Source organism: Ylistrum balloti, unplaced genomic scaffold (assembly GCF_031769215.1).
Source record: "Ylistrum balloti isolate Yb309-2 unplaced genomic scaffold, AGI_CSIRO_Ybal_v1 Utg371962, whole genome shotgun sequence".
Taxonomy (NCBI): domain Eukaryota; kingdom Metazoa; phylum Mollusca; class Bivalvia; order Pectinida; family Pectinidae; genus Ylistrum; species Ylistrum balloti.
The window spans coordinates 1-27679 of NW_026782959.1; the positions used below are offsets into that span (position 1 = coordinate 1).

A 27679-nucleotide genomic window follows, 5' to 3' on the forward strand; every position below is an offset into this window, starting at 1 on the left:
CGTGATGTACAAGTAACGAAGAAAATGTCGATAAGGTTGTTTCATTTAATGACCAGGATCAGCAACTTGTAGGGGCGATAATCCAATGATTACGGTGATGTCCGGCAGATGGAGTAGGAGTAAACTTTCGATTTATGAACCAATAAAAACGAAATACTGATACTCAGGGCCGGGGGCGACAGCAACATGCTGAAGAGCATTGAAAATGCTCTTAGCATAAAAAGGGTTTTTAGACATGTAATGTTACGATAAAAACATTCTTGAGTAGACAGAAGGTCAATGCAGTCCTACAAAAAATGTTTAACGGTGAATGGCTCATCACATCCTATGCACCTCCAGTGTCCTAACTCTACACTGTAGGTACAGGCAGACAGAAGAACAAACAATGAGCACCTTTCTATACATACCGTCGTACTGCCCTCCATTTGAAAGGGAATGTTGAAGGTGAAGAATTCAGGTATAGGTAAGAGCTCCCATACCGGTGTCTCATCTTTGTGTTCTGGTCCTACAACATGATGGTGAGGGTAAATAACAAATAATCTGGAATACACAGCTCTCTTTCCCTTCAGACAGTGACTCCACACTTACCCACACACAGTGTCTACTTCAGACAGTGACTCCACACTTATCCACACAGTGTCTACTTCAGACAGTGACTCCACACTTATCCACACAGTGTCTACTTCAGACAGTGACTCCACACTTACCCACACAGTGTCTACTTCAGACAGTGACTCCACACTTACCCACACAAAGTGTCTACTTCAGACAGTGATTCCACACTTACCCACACACAGTGTCTACTTCAGACAGTGACTCCACACTTACCCACAGTGTCTACTTCAGACAGTGACTCCACACTTACCCACACACAGTGTCTACATCAGACAGTGACTCCACACTTACCCACACAGTGTCTACTTCAGACTGTGACTCCACACTTACCCACACAGTGTCTACTTCAAACAGTGACTCCACACTTACCCACACAGTGTCTACTTTAGACAGTGACTTCACACTTATCCACACAGTGTCTACTTCAGACAGTGACTCCACACTTACCCACACAGTGTCTACTTCAGACAGTGACTCCACACTTACCCACACAGTGTCTACTTCAAACAGTGACTCCACACTTACCCACACAGTGTCTACTTCAGACAGTGACTTCACACTTACCCACACAGTGTCTACTTCAGACAGTGACTCCACACTTACCCACACAAAGTGTCTACTTCAGACAGTGACTCCATACTTATCCACACAGTGTCTACTTCAGACAGTGACTCCACACTTACCCACACAAAGTGTCTACTTCAGACAGTGACTCCATACTTATCCACACAGTGTCTACTTCAGACAGTGACTCCATCCTTATCCACACAGTGTCTACTTCAGACAGTGACTCCACACTTATCCACACAGTGTCTACTTCAGACAGTGACTCCACACTTACCCACACAATGGCTACTTCAGACAGTGACTGCACACTTACCCACACATAGTGGCTGGTTCCAAAGGTTCCTGTCGGGACACAGTCCGGCAGTGGTGAGATGGTCCTCCAAACAAGGATAGTGTGTGTGGTAGGGGGCCAGAAGGATGGTATCATTCCCACCGAGGAGCATTGGTCGGCTCGGTGTCATCAAGTGTAAGTTACAAAGTGTGCTTCCACTGAAAAGTATGCAACATCTGCTAGTGAATCCTTACCACAACAACACCAACTGTCAGACACACTCAACAGAGATCAACATATTCACAAAAGAAGTTATTCCAAAGAATTCATAAATGCAACAAAACCAACAGTATACCAGATGTAAACAAAAGGCCTAATGGGACTGTATCGCACACAACTTTTTTACGCTGTTTGAAATGTCATGCAATTTTCTTGTTGATCCTGAACTCACACATCTTTCCAGTATCCTGACCTTTGAACTTTTTATTTTTTCAAACCAGACCATCTCACTCCTCATAGTTGGAAAGAGACTCCTTGTCATTTGTTGAACAGATTTTGATAGCATTTTTTCCCACAATTCTACCAGCCCAAGAGCCTAGACCTGTTGGTTATTTAAAACAAGAGGACGAGAGGGCCTGTATCACTCACCCAAATATTTAAGTCAATAATGCAAAACTTTCCCCTGATGGGCCTCACCCAATAGATACGGCTTCAAATTCCCTAGGGGTGGGGACAGAGATCAATTGCTTATCTCTGGTGTGTCCAGCAATGCTATTAAATTATGGGATGACTTCTAATATATAATCAGTCCTGGGGTGGGACCAGACCCCAGGACAAATTATCAGTTATGATTGTGTTTATCTCTTGATGCTCAGCAGTGCTTTAGCTATTCAGTGGGGATCACAACTGTTTCAAAGAACCAAAGATCCAAAGAATTGTTAATGGTGTAAAGCAATGATATGAAAATGAACTAAATCTACTGTAAAGGTTAGATTTTCCCTGTTGGACACCTACCATCTGGCCTCAAGGGGTCGAGCCCCACTGTTATACAAAACTGATTTTCCTTCACCCAAGCACGCTTCATACCAATTTTGACAATATTTTGCAATTTCTGAAGAACAAGAGAGATTTTGAAGAATTGATAGATCTCTCTATTGGACCCGCCCCCTCTAGCCCCACGAGGCCAAGACCCATTGTTTACACAATAATTTTCCTACACCCAAGCATCCTTCACACCCAATTTGGACAATATCCTGCAATTCCTGAAAATTTTAAAGAAATTGATTGATTTTTTTGCTAACGGGCCATCTCTCAGGCCATGGTGGGGTGTGTGTTTTTACACAAAATTGGTTCCCATCTTTCCCTAAGGATGCTTCAGCCCAAATCCTCTCAGTCAACAATATATAGTAAAAGTTGACAGACGGTGGATGCCGGTGCCAGGTGAGCTAAAAAATTGCTTGGAAATTTTAACACATCTGACCCCTGGAACCTTAAAAATGGATCAAGGTCATACATCAGAACAAATTTCACAGTTCTACTCCCGAGTATGCTACTGGCCTGATATCCCAACTCCAGGCTTCTTCGGATGGAGCAAAACCTAGAAGTACTAACCTTATCATGAGAAAGCGACATGGAGCGATGAGAGTCACTTTCTCACAATGACTGAGGTACACTGTGGTCTCCACTGGTCCCAGGATGATTGTTGAGTTACGGCATTTCTCTATCGTCACTGATCTGAATACATCAATAAATGAAAACAAACTCTCAATAGTTACATCAATTAAAACAAGAGGCCCATGGGCCTTAACGGTCATCTGACATAAAATACAAGATTTCAAATTTTGAACTTATTTCACCTGGATTTAAGAATCAAGGACACTCAGCCACCACCTTGAAAGTGGGTTAAGGTTATTCATTTCAACAAACTTCGTAAACCTTCATCCCAGCATGCTACAGGCCAAATATCATCACCCTGTGTGTTCTGGTTATTTAGAGGATGTTTGAAGTAACAAACTTTGGTCAGTGCCATGTCATGATCATTTCATGCAAGTTTTCGCTCAATTGCACTGTTGGAACTTGAGAAGAAGTCGAAAATGTGTTTTCAAGATGGCGGCCATGTTGGATTTCGGACCAACGCGAAATTAACAAACTTTGGTCAGGACCAGGTCACGATCATTTCAGGCAAGTTTCAGCTCAAGGTCACAGGTAGAACTTGAGAAGAAGTCGAAAATGTGTTTTCAAAATGGCGACCATCTTGGATTTCGGACCAACCCAAAATTAACAAACTTTGGTCAGTGCCATGTCATGATCATTTCATGCAAGTTTTCGCTCAATTGCAATAGTGGAACTTGAGAAGAAGTCGAAAATGTGTTTTCAAGATGTCGGCTATGTTGGATTTCGGACCAACTCGAAATTAACAAACTTTGGTCAGGATCCTGTCCCAATCATTTCAGATAAGTTTCAGCTCAATGAGACATGTAGAACTTGTAGAAGTTGAAAATGTTTACGACAGATGACGGACGATGGAAGATGCCGCACAAAAGCCAACACCTGTGTGTTACCTGAGGGGAGACAGTAGGTACAGGTAAGTATAGTGACACCTGTATGTTACCTGAGGGGAGACAGTAGGTACAGGTAAGTATAGTGACACCTGTATGTTATCTGAGGGGAGACAGTAGGTACAGGTAAGTATAGTGACACCTGTGTGTTACCTGAGGGGAGACAGTAGGTACAGGCAGGTATAGTGACACCTGTGTGTTATCTGAGGGGAGACAGTAGGTACAGATAAGTATAGTGACACCTGTGTGTTACCTGAGGGGAGACAGTAGGTACAGGTAAGTATAGTGACACCTGTGTGTTACCTGAGGGGAGACAGTAGGTACAGGTAAGTATAGTGACACCTGTGTGTTACCTGAGGGGAGACAGTAGGTACAGATAAGTATAGTGACACCTGTGTGTTACCTGAGGGAGACAGTATGTACAGGTAAGTATAGTGACACCTGTGTGTTACCTGAGGGGAGACAGTAGGTACAGGTAGGAGTAATGACATCGATGTATCTTGATGCTGCTATTTTCCAGTGTTCCAGAGCTCTGAAAATAAATAATGTTGCAAACCAAGATAAAACTTTTATCATTTGTTTACCTCTAAGTTAAATTAAGGGAGGTACATACACGCCATTTTTCCTTAAATTTGAGAACAAAGTGAATCCATTTTATCTGTTTTAGATATCACATGTCTTAGTTTCCATGTTTACAACATTGACTGGTTTGTCTGATTCAATGATTGTAAAACAACTGGAGTTAAGTTACAGAAATATCAATTTCAACTTAACTTTGATACAGAATTATATCCAGAACATATGAATAGCATATCAAATACTCGGGATATCGTCTGATCGTCAGGGTTTTATACTCAGAAAATACTTACTCGGGATATCGTCTGATCGTCAGGGTTTTATACTCAGAAAATACTTACTCGGGATATCGTCTGTTTTATACTCAGAAAATACTTACTCGGGATATCGTCTGATCATCAGGGTTTTATACTCAGAAAATACTTACTCGGGATATCGTCTGATCATCAGGGTTTTATACTCAGAAAATACTTACTCGGGATATCGTCTGATCGTCAGGGTTTTATACTCAGAAAATACTTACTCGGGATATCGTCTGATCGTCAGGGTTTTATACTCAGAAAATACTTACTCGGGATATCGTCTGATCATCAGGGTTTTATACTCAGAAAATACTTACTCGGGATATCGTCTGATCGTCAGGGTTTTATACTCAGAAAATACTTACTCGGGATATCGTCTGATCGTCAGGGTTTTATCCTCAGAAAATACTTACTCGGGATATCGTCTGATCATCAGGGTTTTATACTCAGAAAATACTTACTCGGGATATCGTCTGATCGTCAGGGTTTTATACTCAGAAAATACTTACTCGGGATATCGTCTGCTTGCTGACTTGACTCATAATGATTATTTTGCTCCTTGAGAAAGAAAACAGCAAATTAATTTTTTTCAGAATTTGATTGAAAATAAGAATGCAACTTTAAAATTTTTGTTGATACAAGTGAACAGCTAGAACATAATCACTGAAGACACAAGGGAAAGGTCTGAACATATGTTTGAAAACAGAATCCTGTTGTATTTGTTACAATATGTTTAAATACAAACAAGAGACCTATGGGGCTTACCAGTCATCTGACTACATATGAAAGCGGCAAAATAGGCCTAAAATAAATTGCTCAACAACACTACAGCTTACATAGAAGACATTGTTGGTTCATCAAGACATTTTCTGCAAACTTGAAATCATATTCTTTATACATGCACTACACAATTGCCATTACTCTAGACATATTGCTTGTTGAAAAAGCAAGCCACAGGCCCAATATCAAGACCCTTGGCCTTTAGGTTATTGAAAAGACCCCCGTGACCTTGAAGATTGGCCAATGTCATTCATATTAACACAGTTGGTAGCCCTTCATCCGAGCATGCTACAGACCTAATATCATCATCCTTGGCCTTTTGGTTATTGAGAAAAAGTCGTTTAAAGGTTTAAACATATTTTATCCCTGTAACCTTTCAAGTGGATCATGGTCATTCCTATTAACTAGAGTTGAATTAACTTTCAGTATTTAAGAAATGATTCCCCACTCTCAATGATGTTTCAAACCAAATTTGGTTGAAATCCATTAAAGCATTAAAAAGGAGTAGCGTTTTGAAGCAAGTAAAAGCCCCATCTCTTAATCACTAGGGGTTGAATCAAAATTCTGAATTTAATGAATAATTACCCTCAACCAATAATGCATCCAGGTTTAAAAGAGAAGTAGGGTTTTTAAAGAACATAACACACAATGTACAACGAAGGACAAAACACAATGACTATAGGTCATCTTGACCCTTCGGTTCAGATGACCTAAAAACACAAGGTAGTCCATGATCTCGACACCCTAAGAAACAATATCAGCACAGAGAAACACTTACATCTTTGATTTCTACACTATGTTGGATTATTTCGAAGCTCTACTGACTATCACTACCCTCTCCTATTTCATGTCAAAAGTAACAAACCTTACCCTTTAGCATGGCCCTTCGGAACAGCATGAGCATTGGTTGCTATTTTGCCACGTTTTGTGACCTGATCAGCTTTATTGTCTTTGTCCTCTCCTGTAATAAGAATTAGATACATGAGATCCCAGAAGGACCTTGGTGCCCACCATTGTTTTATCTTTATATGCTCTTTGAAAGTTGGATCTATTCCCGGGACAAGTGACCACCACTGGCTACAATAAGTTTATACCTGATAGAGAATATTACCGGTCACAGACCAGGACAAGTGACCACCACTGGCTACAATAAATTTATACCTGATAGAGAATATTACCGGTCACAGACCGGGACAAGTGACCACCACTGGCTACAATAAGTTTATACCTGATAGAGAATATTACCGGTCACAGACCGGGACAAGTGACCACCACTGGCTACAATAAGTTTATACCTGATAGAGATATTATTACCGGTCACAGACCGGGACAAGTGACCACCACTGGCTACAATAAGTTTATACCTGATAGAGAATATTACCGGTCACAGACCGGGACAAGTGACCACCACTGGCTACAATAAGTTTATACCTGATAGAGAGATTATTACCGGTCACAGACCGGGACAAGTGACCACCACTGGCTACAATAAGTTTACACCTGATAGAGAATATTACCGGTCACAGACCGGGACAAGTGACCACCACTGGCTACAATAAGTTTATACCTGATAGAGAGATTATTACCGGTCACAGACCGGGACAAGTGACCACCACTGGCTACAATAAGTTTATACCTGATAGAGAGATTATTACCGGTCACAGACCGGGACAAGTGACCACCACTGGCTACAATAAGTTTATACCTGATAGAGAATATTACCGGTCACAGACCGGGACAAGTGACCACCACTGGCTACAATAAGTTTATACCTGATAGAGAGATTATTACCGGTCACAGACCGGGACAAGTGACCACCACTGGCTACAATAAGTTTATACCTGATAGAGAATATTACCGGTCACAGACCGGGACAAGTGACCACCACTGGCTACAATAAGTTTATACCTGATAGAGAATATTACCGGTCACAGACCGGGACAAGTGACCACCACTGGCTACAATAAGTTTATACCTGATAGAGAGATTATTACCGGTCACAGACCGGGACAAGTGACCACCACTGGCTACAATAAGTTTATACCTGATAGAGAGATTATTACCGGTCACAAACCAGGACAAGTGACCACCACTGGCTACAATAAGTTTACACCTGATAGAGAGATTATTACCTGCCATGGGCCAGGAGAGGCGACGCCCACTAGCTATACACGAAGATATTCCAAATGGGTTCGGCATCAAGGAGTCTTTTATCCAGTTTTGCAGCAGACGTAATGAAAATATTCGTGTCATCTGAAACCGATAAGTTATATGTGAGTTGTTTTTCCCTCCTAAAATATATATTTCCAAAATCCATGGTATTTAGAAATCAGTTCAATTTGATCATAATTTGAAAGTTTAAACAAGTAACAAGTGATTGGGAATTTTATAAAAATTTCATCAGCATCGTCATCATCATCATCTATCTCCTTACAGTTCTGTGTTGTATTGTTACCTACCTTAAAATTGGCAGTTCTGTGTTGTATGGTTACCTACCTTAAAATTGGCAGTTCTGTGTTGTATGGTTACCTACCTTAAAGTAGCCAGTTCTGTGTTGTATGGTTACCTACCTTAAAGTAGCCAGTTCTGTGTTGTATGGTTACCTACCTTAAAGTAGCCAGTTCTGTGTTGTATGGTTACCTACCTTTGAGAAGCCAGTTCTGTGTTGTATGGTTACCTACCTTAAAATAGGCAGTTCTGTGATGTATGGTTACCTACCTTTGAGAAGCCAGTTCTGTGTTGTATGGTTACCTACCTTAAAATTGGCAGTTCTGTGTTGTATGGTTACCTACCTTAAAATAGGCAGTTCTGTGATGTATGGTTACCTACCTTTGAGAAGCCAGTTCTGTGTTGTATGGTTACCTACCTTAAAATTGGCAGTTCTGTGTTGTATGGTTACCTACCTTAAAATAGGCAGTTCTGTGATGTATGGTTACCTACCTTTGAGAAGCCAGTTCTGTGTTGTATGGTTACCTACCTTAAAATTGGCAGTTCTGTGTTGTATGGTTACCTACCTTAAAATTGGCAGTTCTGTGTTGTATGGTTACCTACCTTTGAGAAGCCAGTTCTGTGTTGTATGGTTACCTACCTTTGAGTAGCCAGTTCTGTGTTGTATGGTTACCTACCTTTGAGAAGCCAGGTCTGTGTTGTATGGTTAGCTACCTTTGAGAAGCCAGTTCTGTGTTGTATGGTTAGCTACATTTGAGAAGCCAGTTCTGTGTTGTATGGTTACCTACCTTCGAGAAGCCAGTCTGTGTTGTATGGTTACCTACCTTCGAGTAGCTAGTTCTGTGTTGTATGGTTACCTACCTTAAAGTAGCTAGTTCTGTGTTGTATGGTTACCTACCTTAAAGTAGCCAGTTCTGTGTTGTATGGTTACCTACCTTAAAGTAGCCAGTTCTGTGTTGTATGGTTACCTACAATTGAGAAGCCAGTTCTGTCTTGTATGGTTACCTACAATTGAGAAGCCAGTTCTGTGTTGTATGGTTACCTACAATTGAGAAGCCAGTTCTGTGTTGTATGGTTACCTACCTTAAAGTAGCCAGTTCTGTGTTGTATGGTTACCTACCATTGAGAAGCCAGTTCTGTCTTGTATGGTTACTTACAATTGAGAAGCCAGTTCTGTGTTGTATGGTTACCTACCTTAAAGTAGCCAGTTCTGTGTTGTATGGTTACCTACCTTTGAGAAGCCAGTTCTGTGTTGTATGGTTACCTACCTTTGAGAAGCCAGTTCTGTGTTGTATGGTTACCTACCTTTGAGAAGCCAGTTCTGTGTTGTATGGTTACCTACCTTTGAGAAGCCAGTTCTGTGTTGTATGGTTACCTACCTTTGAGAAGCCAGTTCTGTGTTGTATGGTTACCTACCTTTGAGAAGCCAGTTCTGTGTTGTATGGTTACCTACCTTTGAGAAGCCAGTTCTGTGTTGTATGGTTACCTACCTTTGAGAAGCCAGTTCTGTGTTGTATGGTTACCTACCTTTGAGAAGCCAGTTCTGTGTTGTATGGTTACCTACCTTTGAGAAGCCAGTTCTGTGTTGTATGGTTACCTACCTTTGAGAAGCCAGTTCTGTGTTGTATGGTTACCCACCTTTGAGAAGCCAGTTCTGTGTTGTATGGTTACCTACCTTTGAGAAGCCAGTTCTGTGTTGTATGGTTACCCACCTTTGAGAAGCCAGTTCTGTGCTGTACAGTTTGAAGTAGGGCTATATCTTGTATGGGTAACAAAGACCTATAACAGAAATTCTCACAATCTTAAGTCCTGCTCTGTACACAAAAATTTGAAGACAAAATTTGGGTAATTACGTGTCCTGCTGTGTATATGACAGGTCAGTGAGGGTACTGCTGTGTATATGACAGGTCAGTGAGAGTCCTGCTGTGTATATGACAGGTCAGTGAGAGTCCTGCTGTGTATATGACAGGTCAGTGAGAGTCCTGCTGTGTATATGACAGGTCAGTGAGGGTGCTGCTGGGTATATGACAGGTCAGTGAGAGTCCTGCTGTGTATATGACAGGTCAGTGTGAGTACTGCTGGGTATATGACAGGTCAGTGAGAGTCCTGCTGTGTATATGACAGGTCAGTGAGAGTCCTGCTGTGTATATGACAGGTCAGTGAGAGTCCTGCTGTGTATATGACAGGTCAGTGAGAGTCCTGCTGTGTATATGACAGGTCAGTGAGGGTGCTGCTGTGTATATGACAGGTCAGTGAGGGTGCTGCTGTGTATATGACAGGTCAGTGAGAGTACTGCTGTGTATATGACAGGTCAGTGAGGGTGCTGCTGTGTATATGACAGGTTAGTGAGGGTCCTGCAGTGTGTCTATGGTGTATCTCCTGCATAAACTTCAATTATAAGGGATCACCATTGACTATGAAAGAAGCCTGCCTCAATAGTAATTTATTCAGAATATCATTGATTATTAATTACTGTTGTACAGAAACAACATGATGATCAAATGGATGGTTTATTGGGTACAGTATAAAAACTGGAGAATTGTTCACTACTTACTTGCATTTATCCACAGAGCCAGTGATAAGGAAACCGAGAGATTCCAGGGCAGCTAGACTAACAGCCAGGTCCCCAGGACCCACGCTACTCAACACATCTAAAAATAGAACACTGATTCAATCTATGGAAAGTGAATGATATCAAAAATACTGTCCTACTGATCTCAGTTTTCACTCCAGTTATATAAGTAATGATACTGAAAACCTGGAATTTCTTAAAAACTGAAAATGAAAAAAAGTGAAATGTTTCAAAACAACCAGAAGAAAAATCATTTGAATATTTCACTTTTAAGATTCATTCTGAAGTTTTGGTCCAATTACAACTGCATGCACTGACATCAAATATGAAGTGTGACACTTACCTGGCTCTACTAGGAGTTCTAGGATCTCATGGATATGGTTCTGTACAAATACAAGGTGACTGTGGTCATCCAATGTCTGTAAAAGAGAGCAGAGCTCTTCAGTCTCTGGAGGGCAGAATGTTGTACAGTAGAATAAGTAAGGTTGATATGTACTGTTAAAATCCTTAACTTGGTGGGTAACAGGAATATTTGAGGAGTTGGTGAGTAACAGGAATATTGGAGGAGTTGGTGGGTAACAGAAATATTTGAGGAGTTAGTGGGTAACAGAAATATTGGAGGAGTTGTTGGGTAACAGGAATATTGGAGGAGTTGGTGGGTAACAGAAATATTTGAGGAGTTGGTGGGTAACAGAAATATTTGAGGAGTTGGTGGGTAACAGGAATATTTGAGGAGTTGGTGGGTAACAGAAATATTTGAGGAGTTGGTGGGTTATAGATATATTTGAGGAGTTGGTGGGTAACAGAAATATTTGAGGAGTTGGTGGGTTATAGAAATATTTGAGGAGTTGGTGGGTTATAGAAATATTTGAGGAGTCGGTGGGTAACAGAAATATTTGAGGAGTTGGTGGGTAACAGAAATATTTGAGGAGTTGGTGGGTAACAGAAATATTTGAGGAGTTGGTGGGTAACAGGAATATTTGAGGAGTTGGTGGGTAACAGAAATATTTGAGGAGTTGGTGGGTTATAGAAATATTTGAGGAGTTGGTGGGTAACAGGAATATTTGAGGAGTTGGTGGGTAACAGGAATATTTGAGGAGTTGGTGGGTAACAGAAATATTTGAGGAGTTGGTGGGTTATAGAAATATTTGAGGAGTTGGTGGGTAACAGGAATATTTGAGGAGTTGGTGGGTAACAGGAATATTTGAGGAGTTGGTGGGTAACAGAAATATTTGAGGAGTTGGTGGGTAACAGGAATATTTGAGGAGTTGGTGGGTAACAGGAACATTTGAGGAGTTGGTGGGTAACAGAAATATTTGAGGAGTTGGTGGGTAACAGAAATATTTGAGGAGTTGGTGGGTAACAGGAATATTTGAGGAGTTGGTGGGTAACAGAAATATTTGAGGAGTTGGTGGGTTATAGAAATATTTGAGGAGTTGGTGGGTAACAGAAATATTTGAGGAGTTGGTGGGTAACAGGAATATTTGAGGAGTTGGTGGGTAACAGAAATATTTGAGGAGTTGGTGGGTTATAGAAATATTTGAGGAGTTGGTGGGTTATAGAAATATTTGAGGAGTCGGTGGGTAACAGAAATATTTGAGGAGTTGGTGGGTAACAGAAATATTTGAGGAGTTGGTGGGTAACAGAAATATTTGAGGAGTTGGTGGGTAACAGGAATATTTGAGGAGTTGGTGGGTAACAGAAATATTTGAGGAGTTGGTGGGTTATAGAAATATTTGAGGAGTTGGTGGGTAACAGGAATATTTGAGGAGTTGGTGGGTAACAGGAATATTTGAGGAGTTGGTGGGTAACAGAAATATTTGAGGAGTTGGTGGGTTATAGAAATATTTGAGGAGTTGGTGGGTAACAGGAATATTTGAGGAGTTGGTGGGTAACAGGAATATTTGAGGAGTTGGTGGGTAACAGAAATATTTGAGGAGTTGGTGGGTAACAGGAATATTTGAGGAGTTGGTGGGTAACAGGAATATTTGAGGAGTTGGTGGGTAACAGGAATATTTGAGGAGTTGGTGGGTTATAGAAATACCTTATTTCCTCGAGGCGTTGTCCTCCCTGTTCCCTCCAGGTCTGGAGAACTTGAGCGTACTGTTGGCCATCTTACTATGTTAAGGAATCTAATATATTGATTAACTTAACACAGGACAGACTACACAGGTTCTATATTACACTGAAGGACAGAATACACAGGCTCTATAATACACTTAAAGACAGAATACACAGGCTCTATAATACACTGAAGGACAGAATACACAGGCTCTATAATACACTGAAGGACAGAATACACAGGCTCTATATTACACTGAAGGACAGAATACACAGGCTCTATAATACACTTAAAGACAGAATACACAGGCTCTATAATACACTGAAGGACAGAATACACAGGCTCTATAATACACTGAAGGACAGAATACACAGGCTCTATAATACACTGAAGGACAGAATACACAGGCTCTATAATACACTGAAGGACAGAATACACAGGCTCTATAATACACTGAAGGACAGAATACACAGGCTCTATAATACACTGAAGGACAGAATACACAGCCTCTATTATACACTTAAAGACAGAATACACAGCCTCTATAATACACTTAAAGACAGAATACACAGGCTCTATAATACACTGAAGGACAGAATACACAGGCTCTAAAATACACTGAAGGACAGAATACACAGGCTCTATAATACACTGAAGGACAGAATACACAGGCTCTATAATACACTGAAGGACAGAATACACAGCCTCTATTATACACTTAAAGACAGAATACACAGCCTCTATAATACACTTAAAGATAGAATACACAGGCTCTATAATACACTGAAGGACAGAATACACAGGCTCTATAATACACTGAAGGACAGAATACACAGCCTCTATAATACACTGAAGGACAGAATACACAGGCTCTATAATACACTGAAGGACAGAATACACAGGCTCTATAATACACTGAAGGACAGAATACACAGCCTCTATTATACACTTAAAGACAGAATACACAGGCTCTATAATACACTGAAGGACAGAATACACAGGCTCTATAATACACTTAAAGACAGAATACACAGGCTCTAAAATACACTTAAAGACAGAACACACAGCCTCTATATTACACTTAAAGACAGAATACACAGCCTCTATTATACACTTAAAGACAGAATACATAGGCTCTATAATACATTGAAGGACAGAATACACAGGCTCTATAATACACTGAAGGACAGAATACACAGGCTCTATAATACACTTAAAGACAGAATACACAGGCTCTATAATACATTGAAGGACAGAATACACAGGCTCTATAATACACTTAAAGACAGAATACACAGGCTCTATAATACACTGAAGGACAGAATACACAGCCTCTATAATACACTGAAGGACAGAATACACAGGCTCTAAAATACACTTAAAGACAGAACACACAGGCTCTATTATACACTTAAAGACAGAATACACAGCCTCTATTATACACTTAAAGACAGAATACACAGGCTCTATAATACACTTAAAGACAGAATACACAGCCTCTATAATACACTTAAAGACAGAATACACAGGCTCTATAATACACTGAAGGACAGAATACACAGCCTCTATAATACACTTAAAGACAGAATACACAGGCTCTAAAATACACTTAAAGACAGAATACACAGGCTCTAAAATACACTTAAAGACAGAACACACAGGCTCTATTATACACTTAAAGACAGAATACACAGCCTCTATTATACACTTAAAGACAGAATACACAGCCTCTATAATACACTTAAAGACAGAATACACAGCCTCTATAATACACTTAAAGACAGAATACACAGGCTCTATAATACACTTAAAGACAGAATACACAGGCTCTATAATACACTTAAAGACAGAATACACAGCCTCTATTATACACTTAAAGACAGAATACACAGGCTCTAAAATACACTTAAAGACAGAATACACAGCCTCTATAATACACTTAAAGACAGAATACACAGCCTCTATTATACACTTAAAGACAGAATACACAGGCTCTATAATACACTTAAAGACAGAATACACAGCCTCTATAATACACTTAAAGACAGAATACACAGGCTCTATAATACACTTAAAGACAGAATACACAGCCTCTATAATACACTTAAAGACAGAATACACAGGCTCTAAAATACACTGAAGGACAGAATACACAGGCTCTATAATACATCGAAGGACAGAATACACAGGCTCTGTAATACACTTAAAGACAGAATACACAGGCTCTAAAATACACTGAAGGACAGAATACACAGGCTCTATAATACACTTAAAGACAGAATACACAGCCTCAATTATACACTTAAAGACAGAATACACAGGCTCTATAATACATTGAAGGAAAGAATATGCAGGCTCTATAATACACTGAAGGACAGAATACACAGGCTCTATACTACACTTAAAGACAGAATACACAGGCTCTATAATACATTGAAGGACAGAATACACAGGCTCTATAATACACTTAAAGACAGAATACACAAGCTCTATAATACACTTAAAGACAGAATACACAGGCTCTAAAATACACTGAAGGACAGAATACACAGCCTCTATAATACACTGAAGGACAGAATACACAGGCTCTAAAATACACTTAAAGACAGAACACACAGGCTCTATAATACACTTAAAGACAGAATACACAGGCTCTAAAATACACTGAAGGACAGAATACACAGCCTCTATAATACACTGAAGGACAGAATACACAGGCTCTAAAATACACTTAAAGACAGAACACACAGGCTCTATTATACACTTAAAGACAGAATACACAGCCTCTATTATACACTTAAAGACAGAATACACAGGCTCTATAATACACTTAAAGACAGAATACACAGCCTCTATAATACACTTAAAGACAGAATACACAGGCTCTAAAATACACTGAAGGACAGAATACACAGGCTCTATAATACATCGAAGGACAGAATACACAGCCTCTATAATACACTGAAGGACAGAATACACAGGCTCTAAAATACACTTAAAGACAGAACACACAGGCTCTATTATACACTTAAAGACAGAATACACAGCCTCTATTATACACTTAAAGACAGAATACACAGCCTCTATAATACACTTAAAGACAGAATACACAGCCTCTATAATACATTGAAGGACAGAATACACAGCCTCTATAATACACTTAAAGACAGAATACACAGGCTCTATAATACACTTAAAGACAGAATACACAGCCTCTATAATACACTTAAAGACAGAATACACAGGCTCTAAAATACACTGAAGGACAGAATACACAGGCTCTATAATATACGGAAGGACAGAATACACAGGCTCTATAATACACTTAAAGACAGAATACACAGGCTCTATAATACACTGAAGGACAGAATACACAGGCTCTATAATACACTGAAGGACAGAATACACAGGCTCTATAATACACTGAAGGACAGAATACACAGGCTCTAAAATACACTTAAAGACAGAATACACAGGCTCTATAATACACTGAAGGACAGAATACACAGGCTCTATAATACATCGAAGGACAGAATACACAGGCTCTGTAATACACTTAAAGACAGAATACACAGGCTCTATAATACACTGAAGGACAGAATACACAGGCTCTATAATACACTGAAGGACAGAATACACAGGCTCTAAAATACACTTAAAGACAGAACACACAGGCTCTATTATACACTTAAAGACAGAATACACAGCCTCTATTATACACTTAAAGACAGAATACACAGCCTCTATAATACACTTAAAGACAGAATACACAGGCTCTATAATACACTTAAAGACAGAATACACAGCCTCTATAATACACTTAAAGACAGAATACACAGGCTCTATAATACACTTAAAGACAGAATACACAGCCTCTATTATACACTTAAAGACAGAATACACAGCCTCTATTATACACTTAAAGACAGAATACACAGGCTCTATAATACACTTAAAGACAGAATACACAGCCTCTATAATACACTGAAAGACAGAATACACAGGCTCTATAATACACTTAAAGACAGAATACACAGCCTCTATAATACACTTAAAGGCAGAATACACAGGCTCTATAATACACTTAAAGACAGAATACACAGCCTCTATTATACACTTAAAGACAGAATACACAGGCTCTATAATACACTTAAAGACAGAATACACAGGCTCTATAATACACTTAAAGACAGAATACACAGCCTCTATTATACACTTAAAGACAGAATACACAGGCTCTATACTACACTTAAAGACAGAATACACAGCCTCTATAATACACTTAAAGACAGAATACACAGGCTCTATAATACACTTAAAGACAGAATACACAGCCTCTATAATACACTGAAGGACAGAATACACAGGCTCTATAATACACTTAAAGACAGAATACACAGCCTCTATAATACACTTAAAGACAGAATACACAGGCTCTATAATACACTTAAAGACAGAATACACAGCCTCTATAATACACTGAAGGACAGAATACACAGGCTCTATAATACACTTAAAGACAGAATACACAGGCTCTATAATACACTGAAGGACAGAATACACAGGCTCTATAATACACTGAAGGACAGAATACACAGGCTCTATAATACACTTAAAGACAGAATACACAGGCTCTATAATACACTGAAGGACAGAATACACAGGCTCTATAATACACTTAAAGACAGAATACACAGGCTCTATAGTACACTGAAGGACAGAATACACAGGCTCTATAATACACTGAAGGACAGAATACACAGCCTCTATAATACACTGAAGGACAGAATACACAGGCTCTATAATACACTTAAAGACAGAATACACAGGCTCTATAATACACTTAAAGACAGAATACACAGCCTCTATAATACACTGAAGGACAGAATACACAGCCTCTATAATACACTGAAGGACAGAATACACAAGCTCTATAATACACGGAATGACAGAATACATAGGCTCTATAATACACTGAAGGACAGAATACACAGGCTCTATAATACACGGAATGACAGAATACACAGGCTCTATAATACACTTAAAGACAGAATACACAGGCTCTATAATACACTTAATGACAGAATACACAGGCTCTATAATACACTTAAAGACAGAATACACAGGCTCTATAATACACTTAAAGACAGAATACACAGGCTCTATAATACACTTAAAGACAGAATACACAGGCTCTATAATACACTGAAGGACAGAATACACAGGCTCTATAATACACTTAAAGACAGAATACACAGGCTCTATAATACACTTAAAGACAGAATACACAAGCTCTATAATACACTTAAAGACAGAATACACAGGCTCTATAATACACTTAAAGACAGAATACACAGGCTCTATAATACACTTAAAGACAGAATACACAGGCTCTATAATACACTGAAGGACAGAATACACAGGCTCTATAATACACTTAAAGACAGAATACACAGGCTCTATAATACACTGAAGGACAGAATACACAGGCTCTATAATACACTGAAGGACAGAATACACAGGCTCTATAATACACTTAAAGACAGAATACACAGGCTCTATAATACACTTAAAGACAGAATACACAGGCTCTATAATACACTTAAAGACAGAATACACAGGCTCTATAATACACTTAAAGACAGAATACACAGGCTCTATAATACACTGAAGGACAGAATACACAGGCTCTATAATACACTGAAGGACAGAATACACAGGCTCTATAATACACTTAAAGACAGAATACACAGGCTCTATAATACACTGAAGGACAGAATACACAGGCTCTATAATACACTAATACACTGAAGGACAGAATACACAGGCTCTATAATACACTTAAAGACAGAATACACAGGCTCTATAATACACTTAAAGACAGAATACACAGGCTCTATAATACACTTAAAGACAGAATACACAGGCTCTGTAATACACTTAAAGACAGAATACACAGGCTCTATAATACACTGAAGGACAGAATACACAGGCTCTATAATACACTTAAAGACAGAATACACAGGCTCTATAATACACTGAAGGACAGAATACACAGGCTCTATAATACACTTAAAGACAGAATACACAGGCTCTATAATACACTTAAAGACAGAATACACAGGCTCTATAATACACTGAAGGACAGAATACACAGCCTCTATAATACACTTAAAGACAGAATACACAGGCTCTATAATACACTGAAGGACAGAATACACAGGCTCTATAATACACTGAAGGACAGAATACACAGCCTCTATAATACACTGAAGGACAGAATACACAGGCTCTATAATACACTGAAGGACAGAATACACAGGCTCTATAATACACTTAAAGACAGAATACACAGGCTCTATAATACACTTAAAGACAGAATACACAGGCTCTATAATACACTGAAGGACAGAATACACAGGTACTATATGAAGGATACTCCTCTCCTGACACAAGGGAGGCCTTGAGTGAAACTTTGTAGATCTGTTGTATGTACAGGTACAAAACAAATTTCAGTGTGGATACGTTCACTGATGACCGCAGTCTGTCTGTGAAATACAGTAAGAAACTCATCAATTAACACACTTATTCATGTATAGGTTAAAGGTCATCCCAAATATTGACATCACACTTGCCCTAAAGTCATCAAACTCAATTAAAAATTTATAACTGCACAGAAAGTTGGCATTCTATGTATTTACCCACAGATAACAAGCCTTTAAGTGAAAATCCCCACATAGTTTTTTATGCTCCAGGAAGGGAGAGCATACAGTCATTGCTTTGTCCGTCGGTTTGTTCGTCCGTCGTATTTAGTCCGAAACATATCACAAACACTGTAAGAGGTATCAAAATGAAACTTCATAGGTAGATAGATCTCGATAAGGAGAAGTAGAGTATACAATAAGCATAACTCTGTTTTACATAATTTAGGAGTTATTGCCCTTCATTATTTTTCATGCTCAAATATTGTCAGGAGCATAAAACAAAATCTATAAGAGGTTTCAGGGAGCATTCATCAGCTTCACTGATACTATTGTCTAAAATACCAAGATTACAAATCGTTTATCTATATATTTAAATTTTTTTACCTAGACGTGATACTGAAGCGAGTACTGTATTACATGAAATGTTTGTGGGTAAAACCTCATACATCATTTTGAGAGTAAAATTTTCATAGGATACTGTATAACTCATAATTTTTTTATCTTGAGTTTTATTTGTAGCATTTTATTTTCGTGTTTTGTCTAAAGCCACAAGAACAATGTTTCATTTTATTGGTATTCATGTGATAAAAAAATGTAACTGAACTGAAGGATTGCAATGACTATACAACACTACTACATGACTAAGGAATACCTCTATCTGATTGGCTGGAGCAAGCAGCCATCTCCTGGTCACGTTCAATTCTCTCCATGGTAGACAAGTCCTCAGAGAACATGTGGCAAGTTGAGAAATACCTGCCAAATTTAAATACTGCTATAGAACATGTAACAGGTAAAAAACAACATCCTGAGATATGTCTGTATTGTTCTGATGAAAAGAGATAAAATTGTTAACAGAGTACATAATACAACAGATTGTTAACAAATCACAACTGTATACAGATACCCTTACATCTGTGAGGAAATTCTTGTTATTATATTCTTAATAATTAATAATAAACAAGACAACTGGAAATTCAGCTAGAATGTATATCTACATTTATATATTATAACTAGTATTTTTTTTACTTAGAAAGCTTATCACCATGAACTAGTTCTACTGAAAAATACTAGCTCCATATAACTGTGGCAAACAAGATACAGTATATATCAGTGAGTAAAACATTCTTCCTAATATGACAGCCGATCCATCTCAGACATGAATGGAAACTGATGTAACACAACACAAAACGGAGTTATTTAAGTTTTCACCAGATAAAATTTGGTTAAAAACCCATCATCCCAACAGAGGACGACAAAGGACATTTTGCCACAAAGGCCCCAGGAAGCCCATTTCCAGCATTTGTTTTACAAATGTTTCTTCTTTCCCTAAGGATGCTCCAGGCCAAATTTGAACAAAATTCACACTGTTGTTAATGATTAATAACAATTGAAAGGAAAAGCTTTATGGACAAAAGACAAACAAGATATATAAACTAGACATGATGTACGACTGGCTATGGTATATACTCACCAATCCTTTAGACCAGGTCAACTAATGAAAAAACAAAACCTACCTACACAAGTACATGTACGTATGTTTTTCCAACTTACATCCAGGCTAGGTCTTCTGAGAGGTGAAGCTTGTTACAGGCTATATGACGCCATACTGAATAGCTAAAACAATGACACAATAAAGATCTGATTAAAATGCTAATCCCAATTTCTGATCATGAGTCTATACGTTACAAATGAATCACAGACAAGTGACAAATGGCCATATTTTCAGTTATTTTTCTGGGAATGATGTTTTCACTATTAAATCTTGATAATGAAAAATTTCTTAAGAGAAATGATATGATAAATGTAATTGTTCTTTGTGAAATAAACTGCAACTCAGTAACAGTACTGTGACTGGCTAAATTTTACATCAGCTGTTGAAAATTTCAGTGTAGAATAGACTCAATACTGCATGACACAAACCAATAATGTTTATTAAAACTCACAGCATCATTTGATATGTAGAATCCATTTTGATGCCAATATTTTATCACTGAAAAAATTAGCTGAGATAATTGACCCAAATGATTGCAAGAGAATCCACATAGAAATCCCTCCCTCTTCACAAACCTCACTCTCTGTCTGTCTGAAACCCACCCTTTTCTCTCAAATCTGTCTGTCTGTCCCCTGTGACCTTTAATATAGGTCAAGATTATTTCACCACCTGGTTTGTTTATCAGTTTCCTTAGAAACACAAACCACCAATGGAAAGGGAGCCTCCAACCTCCCCCTCCGACCCCTCCCCACCTGCGCCAATCTTCACCAAAGGTCACATGAGTTTGTTATTCAGAATTGGGGACGTAGGTCATAAGTCCCATTTATATGATTTTTTGTTCTCGAGTTATTATTTATGATAAACCTGGACAGGGTTTTGGGGCCAAGACTGGGTATGGTGTTCACCAAATATCAGTGACATAAAGAAATTGATGAATTTGTTGTCAAAGAAAGTGAGTACCTTGATGTGCATATGGAGTTTCTACAATGTAGGAGTCATGACATCTGAGGACATTATGTCAGGACAAGGTCATGGGTACTGTATACTGCCAAAAGCATAGATTTTGTAAATTCGGAGCAATTATTGAAGTACCCATTTGAGACAAGAAAACACTTCAACCAGATATACAGATATATCTACCTAGCAATTTCTACATATGTTTCCGAATTTGTCAACTTGGTCAATACTTTGTCAATCTCGTTCATGAAACACTCAATGGAAAGATAAAACATTTCTATTAAAAACAATGTCTGTGTTACTAAGATCTCCCAGCCTTAGGATTTTAAAGGAAGTAACTTAAAAAATATGTTCAGTTTTCATTTCTTGGGCATTACAACCCTTGTCACCATAATACATGGACCGTGGGAATTGGTGCCAAGTCCCAGTGTTTGATGTCACATCAACTATGATGTCATGTTGTATTTTCACTAATAAACCTGAATGAGCCTTTAAAGGGTGAAAACAGTTTGTTGGAGCTGGTGGTTGTTATATATCTATAAATGTATCATTGTTTGACTACTTACTTAATCCTCGGAAATCCGAGGCTTCCCTTATTCTTGGCATAGATTACAATTTTCTTGATGTTCTACAAAGTAAAGCAAAAAAATTAGTTGTTTGCCCTGTTACAATGTAAGCTTAACAAGGAAAGTTATTAAGTATTGTCAACACAAATCTTCTGACTTTAAATGTGTACCGTAATTAACTATCAATGACTTTAACCAGATATCATAATCATCTAACAATGATTAGAAGGATTTTTTTCAAGAACCTTTCAGGAGCTGAAAAACTTACACTAATATCAGTCTAGGGAGAGGTGTTGTAGGCAATTTATGTTAAATGTGAGTTTTAGATGAGGTAAAGTGGATAGCTTACACTAAATGTCAGACAAAGATGAGATGCTGTGGGCAATTTACACTAAATGTGAGTCTGAAGGTAAGGTGCTGTCAGTAATTTACACTAAATGTGAGTCTGAAGGTAAGGTGCTGTCAGTAATTTACACTAAATGTGAGTCTGGAGGTAAGGTGCTGTGGACAATTAACACTAAATGTGAGTCTGGAGATAAGGTGCTGTGGGCAATTTACGCTAAATGTGAGTGTGGAGGTAAGGTGCTGTCAGTAATTTACACCAAATGTGAGTGTGGAGGTAAGGTGCTGTCAGTAATTTACACCAAATGTGAGTCTGGAGGTAAGGTGCTGTGGGCAATTTACACTAAATGTGAGTGTGGAGGTAAGGTGCTGTCAGTAATTTACACTAAATGTGAGTCTGGAGGTAAGGTGCTGTCAGTAATTTACACCAAATGTGAGTGTGGAGGTAAGGTGCTGTCAGTAATTTACACCAAATGTGAGTCTGGAGGTAAGGTGCTGTGGGCAATTTACACTAAATGTGAGTGTGGAGGTAAGGTGCTGTCAGTAATTTACACCAAATGTGAGTCTGGAGGTAAGGTGCTGTCAGTAATTTACACTAAATGTGAGTCTGAAGGTAAGGTGCTGTCAGTAATTTACACTAAATGTGAGTCTGGAGGTAAGGTGCTGTGGGCAATTTATACTAAATGTGAGTCTGGAGGTAAGGTGCTGTGGGCAATTTACATTAAATGTGAGTCTGAAGGTAAGGAGCTGTCAGTAATTTACACTAAGTGTGAGTGTGGAGGTAAGGTGCTGTGGGCAATTTACACTAAATGTGAGTGTGGAGGTAAGGTGCTGTCAGTAATTTACACCAAATGTGAGTCTGGAGGTAAGGTGCTGTGGGCAATTTACACTAAATGTGAGTGTGGCGGTAAGGTGCTGTGGGCAATTTACACTAAATGTGAGTGTGGCGGTAAGGTGCTGTGGGCAATTTACACTAAACGTGAGTCTGGAGGTAAGGTGCTGTGGGCAATTTACACTAAATGTGAGTCTGGCGGTAAGGTGCTGTGGGCAATTTACACTAAATGTGAGTGTGGAGGTAAGGTGCTGTCAGTAATTTACACTAAGTGTGAGTGTGGAGGTGGGGTGCTGTCAGTAATTTACACTAAATGTGAGTCTGGAGGTAAGGTGCTGTCAGTAATTTACACTAAGTGTGAGTGTGGAGGTAAGGTGCTGTGGGCAATTTACACTAAATGTGAGTGTGGAGGTAAGGTGCTGTCAGTAATTTACACTAAATGTGAGTCTGGAGGTAAGGTGCTGTCAGTAATTTACACTAAATGTGAGTCTGGAGGTAAGGTGCTGTGGGCAATTTACACTAAATGTGAGTCTGGAGGTAAGGTGCTGTGGGCAATTTACACTAAATGTGAGTCTGGAGGTAAGGTGCTGTGGACAATTAACACTAAATGTGAGTCTGGAGGTAAGGTGCTATGGGCAATTTACACTAAATGTGAGTGTGGAGGTAAGGTGCTGTCAGTAATTTACACTAAATATGAGTCTGGAGGTAAGGTGCTGTCAGTAATTTACACCAAATGTGAGTGTGGAGGTGGGGTGCTGTCAGTAATTCACACTAACTGTGAGTCTGGAGGTAAGGTGCTGTGGGCAATTTACACCAAATGTGAGTGTGGAGGTAAGGAGCTGTCAGTAATTTACACTAAATGTGAGTCTGGAGGTGGGGTGCTGTCAGTAATTCACACTAAGTGTGAGTCTGGAGGTAAGGTGCTGTCAGTAATTTACACTAAATGTGAGTCTGGAGGTAAGGTGCTGTCAGTAATTTACACTAAATGTGAGTATGGCGGTAAGGTGCTGTGGGCAATCTACACTAAATGTGAGTGTGGAGGTAAGGTGCTGTCAGTAATTTACACCAAATGTGAGTCTGGAGGTAAGGTGCTGTCAGTAATTTACACTAAATGTGAGTCTGGAGGTAAGGTGCTGTCAGTAATTTACACTAAATGTGAGTATGGCGGTAAGGTGCTGTGGGCAATCTACAGTAAATGTGAGTCTGGAGGTAAGGTGCTGTCAGTAATTTACACTAAATGTGAGTCTGGAGGTAAGGTGCTGTCAGTAATTTACACTAAATGTGAGTGTGGAGGTGGGGTGCTGTGGGCAATTTACACTAAATGTGAGTGTGGAGGTAAGGTGCTGTCAGTAATTTACACTAAATGTGAGTGTGGAGGTAAGGTGCTGTCAGTAATTTACACCAAATGTGAGTGTGGAGGTAAGGTGCTGTCAGTAATTTACACCAAATGTGAGTGTGGAGGTAAGGTGCTGTGGGCAATTTACACTAAATGTGAGTCTGGAGGTAAGGAGCTGTCAGTAATTTACACTAAATGTGAGTCTGGAGGTAAGGAGCTGTCAGTAATTTACACTAAATGTAAGTCTGGAGGTAAGGTGCTGTGGGCAATTTACACCAAATGTGAGTCTGGAGGTAAGGTGCTGTCAGTAATTTACACAAAATATGAGTTAGGGGAAGAGGTACTGTTGGTAACTAGTACTTCATTTGGCTGTTGGACCCTAACACTTAATGTGAGTCTAAGGTGAGGTACTCAGGGTAACTTACAATAAATTTAAGTCTTGGTGAGGTGTTGTTGGTAAATACGAGTCTGAAGGTGAGGTCCTGTGGGTAACTTACACTAAATGTGAGTCTTAGGTGAGGTATTCTGCATCACTTACACTAAATGTGAGTCTTAGGTGAGGTATTCTGCATCACTTACACTAAATGTGAGTCTTGGGTGAGGTATTCTGCATCAGTTACACTAAATGTGAGTCTTAGGTGAGGTATTCTGCATCACTTACACTAAATGTCAGTCTTGGGTGAGGTGCTATGGGAAAGGCTCCATAGCTGAAAGGCTCAGCCTTCACCCACAGGCACACAGAGTGCTCTGTCATGATGGAACGTCTGTGGCTGACGATGTGTAAGTACAAGGCATTAAGTCTTCAAAGAGGTGAGCTGAAAGGAAAATAAATTCTACTGATTAGAAACAAGATATTTTTCTACTATATTGGGCTCAGTATAGCGAAGGTACAAACTGATGATGTCAAAACACTTAAAATTACAACCAATATGGAGTAAAATTTAAATTTCAGACTTTTGCTATCTTCCAAACGTAGCAAAAACTATTAATTAATCTCAGTAGTTATATTCATTATTTCATTAGTTTATGTTTAGCTTCTTAGAATATGCTATTTCATCTGATTTTCTTACAAGACCAATTCAAACAAACAAAAATATAAACCATCAAATATAGTCAATAGTGTAAATTTGGTTTTTCATATTGTATCCAAACTTGAACGATCATATCATCCTACATATGTCTACTGCCTGTAATTTGAAATACGACAAGGAAGAGCTAAAATGGATTTTATAATTCACTCAGTTGTATGTTGCACTAACTTATTTTAATTTTGGTTAGATGAATTTCATGCACAGGAAATAACTGAATGAATGTTCTGACTTTTTATGTCATTAAAATGCAAGTTGCATAAACTTAACTCTGATATTGTTCAATTAAGACTTATGGTATAAATAATTGCCAGTCGTCAGTATGTGATAATCAGCTGCATTAAGTCTAATAAAGATGAAGTCCTCGTTCTGTAATAAATTAAAAAATTGAACTCTTAATAGTTCTGTAATTTTCTCAGTCTTACTTGCCAACTTTGTAACATTTTCATGGGGAAATTTTATATGCTCAAAAATAAAAGCATAAATAAAGTAAAATAATATGTATGTATATATAAATGGCATGTGTTGGGATTGTTCATTCCTTATAAAGCATAAAATCCTAGAATATAAAAATAGCTCAGCAAATTCAATTATTTTCATTTTATTTGATTGTACAACAGCCATAGCCTTTATTACTCTTTTTATTGATCATGTATACATACCTATTCTGACATTAAGCATCCAACAAACATTTGTTAGTTAGGATCCAGTGCAAATATTGATACAATATTACTTACTAAACTCTAAAGATATATTTATATATATTTTGATTTTTTTTTATAGATTTGTAAAAATATCCAACAAAATCACATAGTCGTGAAATTGTTGTTGAGAGAAAGCAAACAATGAGTTATTTTTGTTTTCATTTCTCATGAATGTAAAGTTTTCGTTTTTTTCCCATCAACGTTTTCAAAAAAGGATATTTTCCTAGTGTCTGATGTGGTCAACTTCAAGAAAAAAATATCCTTTCAAATGCAACTGTCTTTTTCTTTATATAAAATCTTTTTACAAAATCAAGATTTAGAACTCAGTACAGCAATTTCACAGGTTGATACAGGTAATATTTGTCTTACAACTACATATGTGTATACTGTACATGTGTTGATTGAGATCAGCAGATGAATTGCACTGGACCCAGTTAAGTCACAAATGTTGATCTGGATGTTAAACGAAAACACACTGTGTCATCGGATAGGTAACAACCAACCCTGAAGACATCTTTCTTCTTTCCCCTAATAATGGAGACAGTTATTACAAAATGGAATAAGCAGCAAATATACACACTTATAATCATATAGCATTAAAAAATCAAACGCACAGCACGTCATTAGTGATGCTGAAGGAGGGAAAACTATAGGGTGAGGGGATGTGAATTATCATCTGCCTTATAACTGTGTCGTTACTAACATCAAAGGCTTCCATATGTGTTGGATTAGTATCGTTATGAAGACGTCTTTACCTATACCACACGAATCAATAATCAGCGTGTAGTTTCTCGCCGACAGATGTAAGACATTGCGTTACCGCACAAGCAACAGCATGCATGTAAACAATTGTGACTTTGAATGGTCAAACGCCGAGAGAACCGAATGGTTTCAATTTAACCAATCA

General features: G+C 38.5%; 1 protein-coding gene across 1 annotated transcript; it reads right to left on the reverse strand.

Moving 5' to 3' along the window:
• Positions 1–407: 407 nt before the first annotated feature.
• On the reverse strand, positions 408–27578 carry LOC132564000 (TBCC domain-containing protein 1-like; the record flags this gene model as incomplete). The annotated part of the gene is made up of 17 exons (XM_060228751.1): positions 27528–27578; positions 25642–25795; positions 22471–22532; positions 21007–21069; positions 20108–20208; positions 19191–19299; positions 12734–12803; positions 11033–11108; positions 10672–10768; positions 9830–9896; positions 7802–7922; positions 6540–6630; positions 5399–5447; positions 4464–4543; positions 3065–3187; positions 1496–1671; positions 408–505 (listed from the first exon to the last, which is right to left on the reverse strand). Coding segments are annotated over exons 2-17 (1476 nt in total), but the record flags the coding sequence as incomplete, so codon positions are not given.
• Positions 27579–27679: the final 101 nt, after the last annotated feature.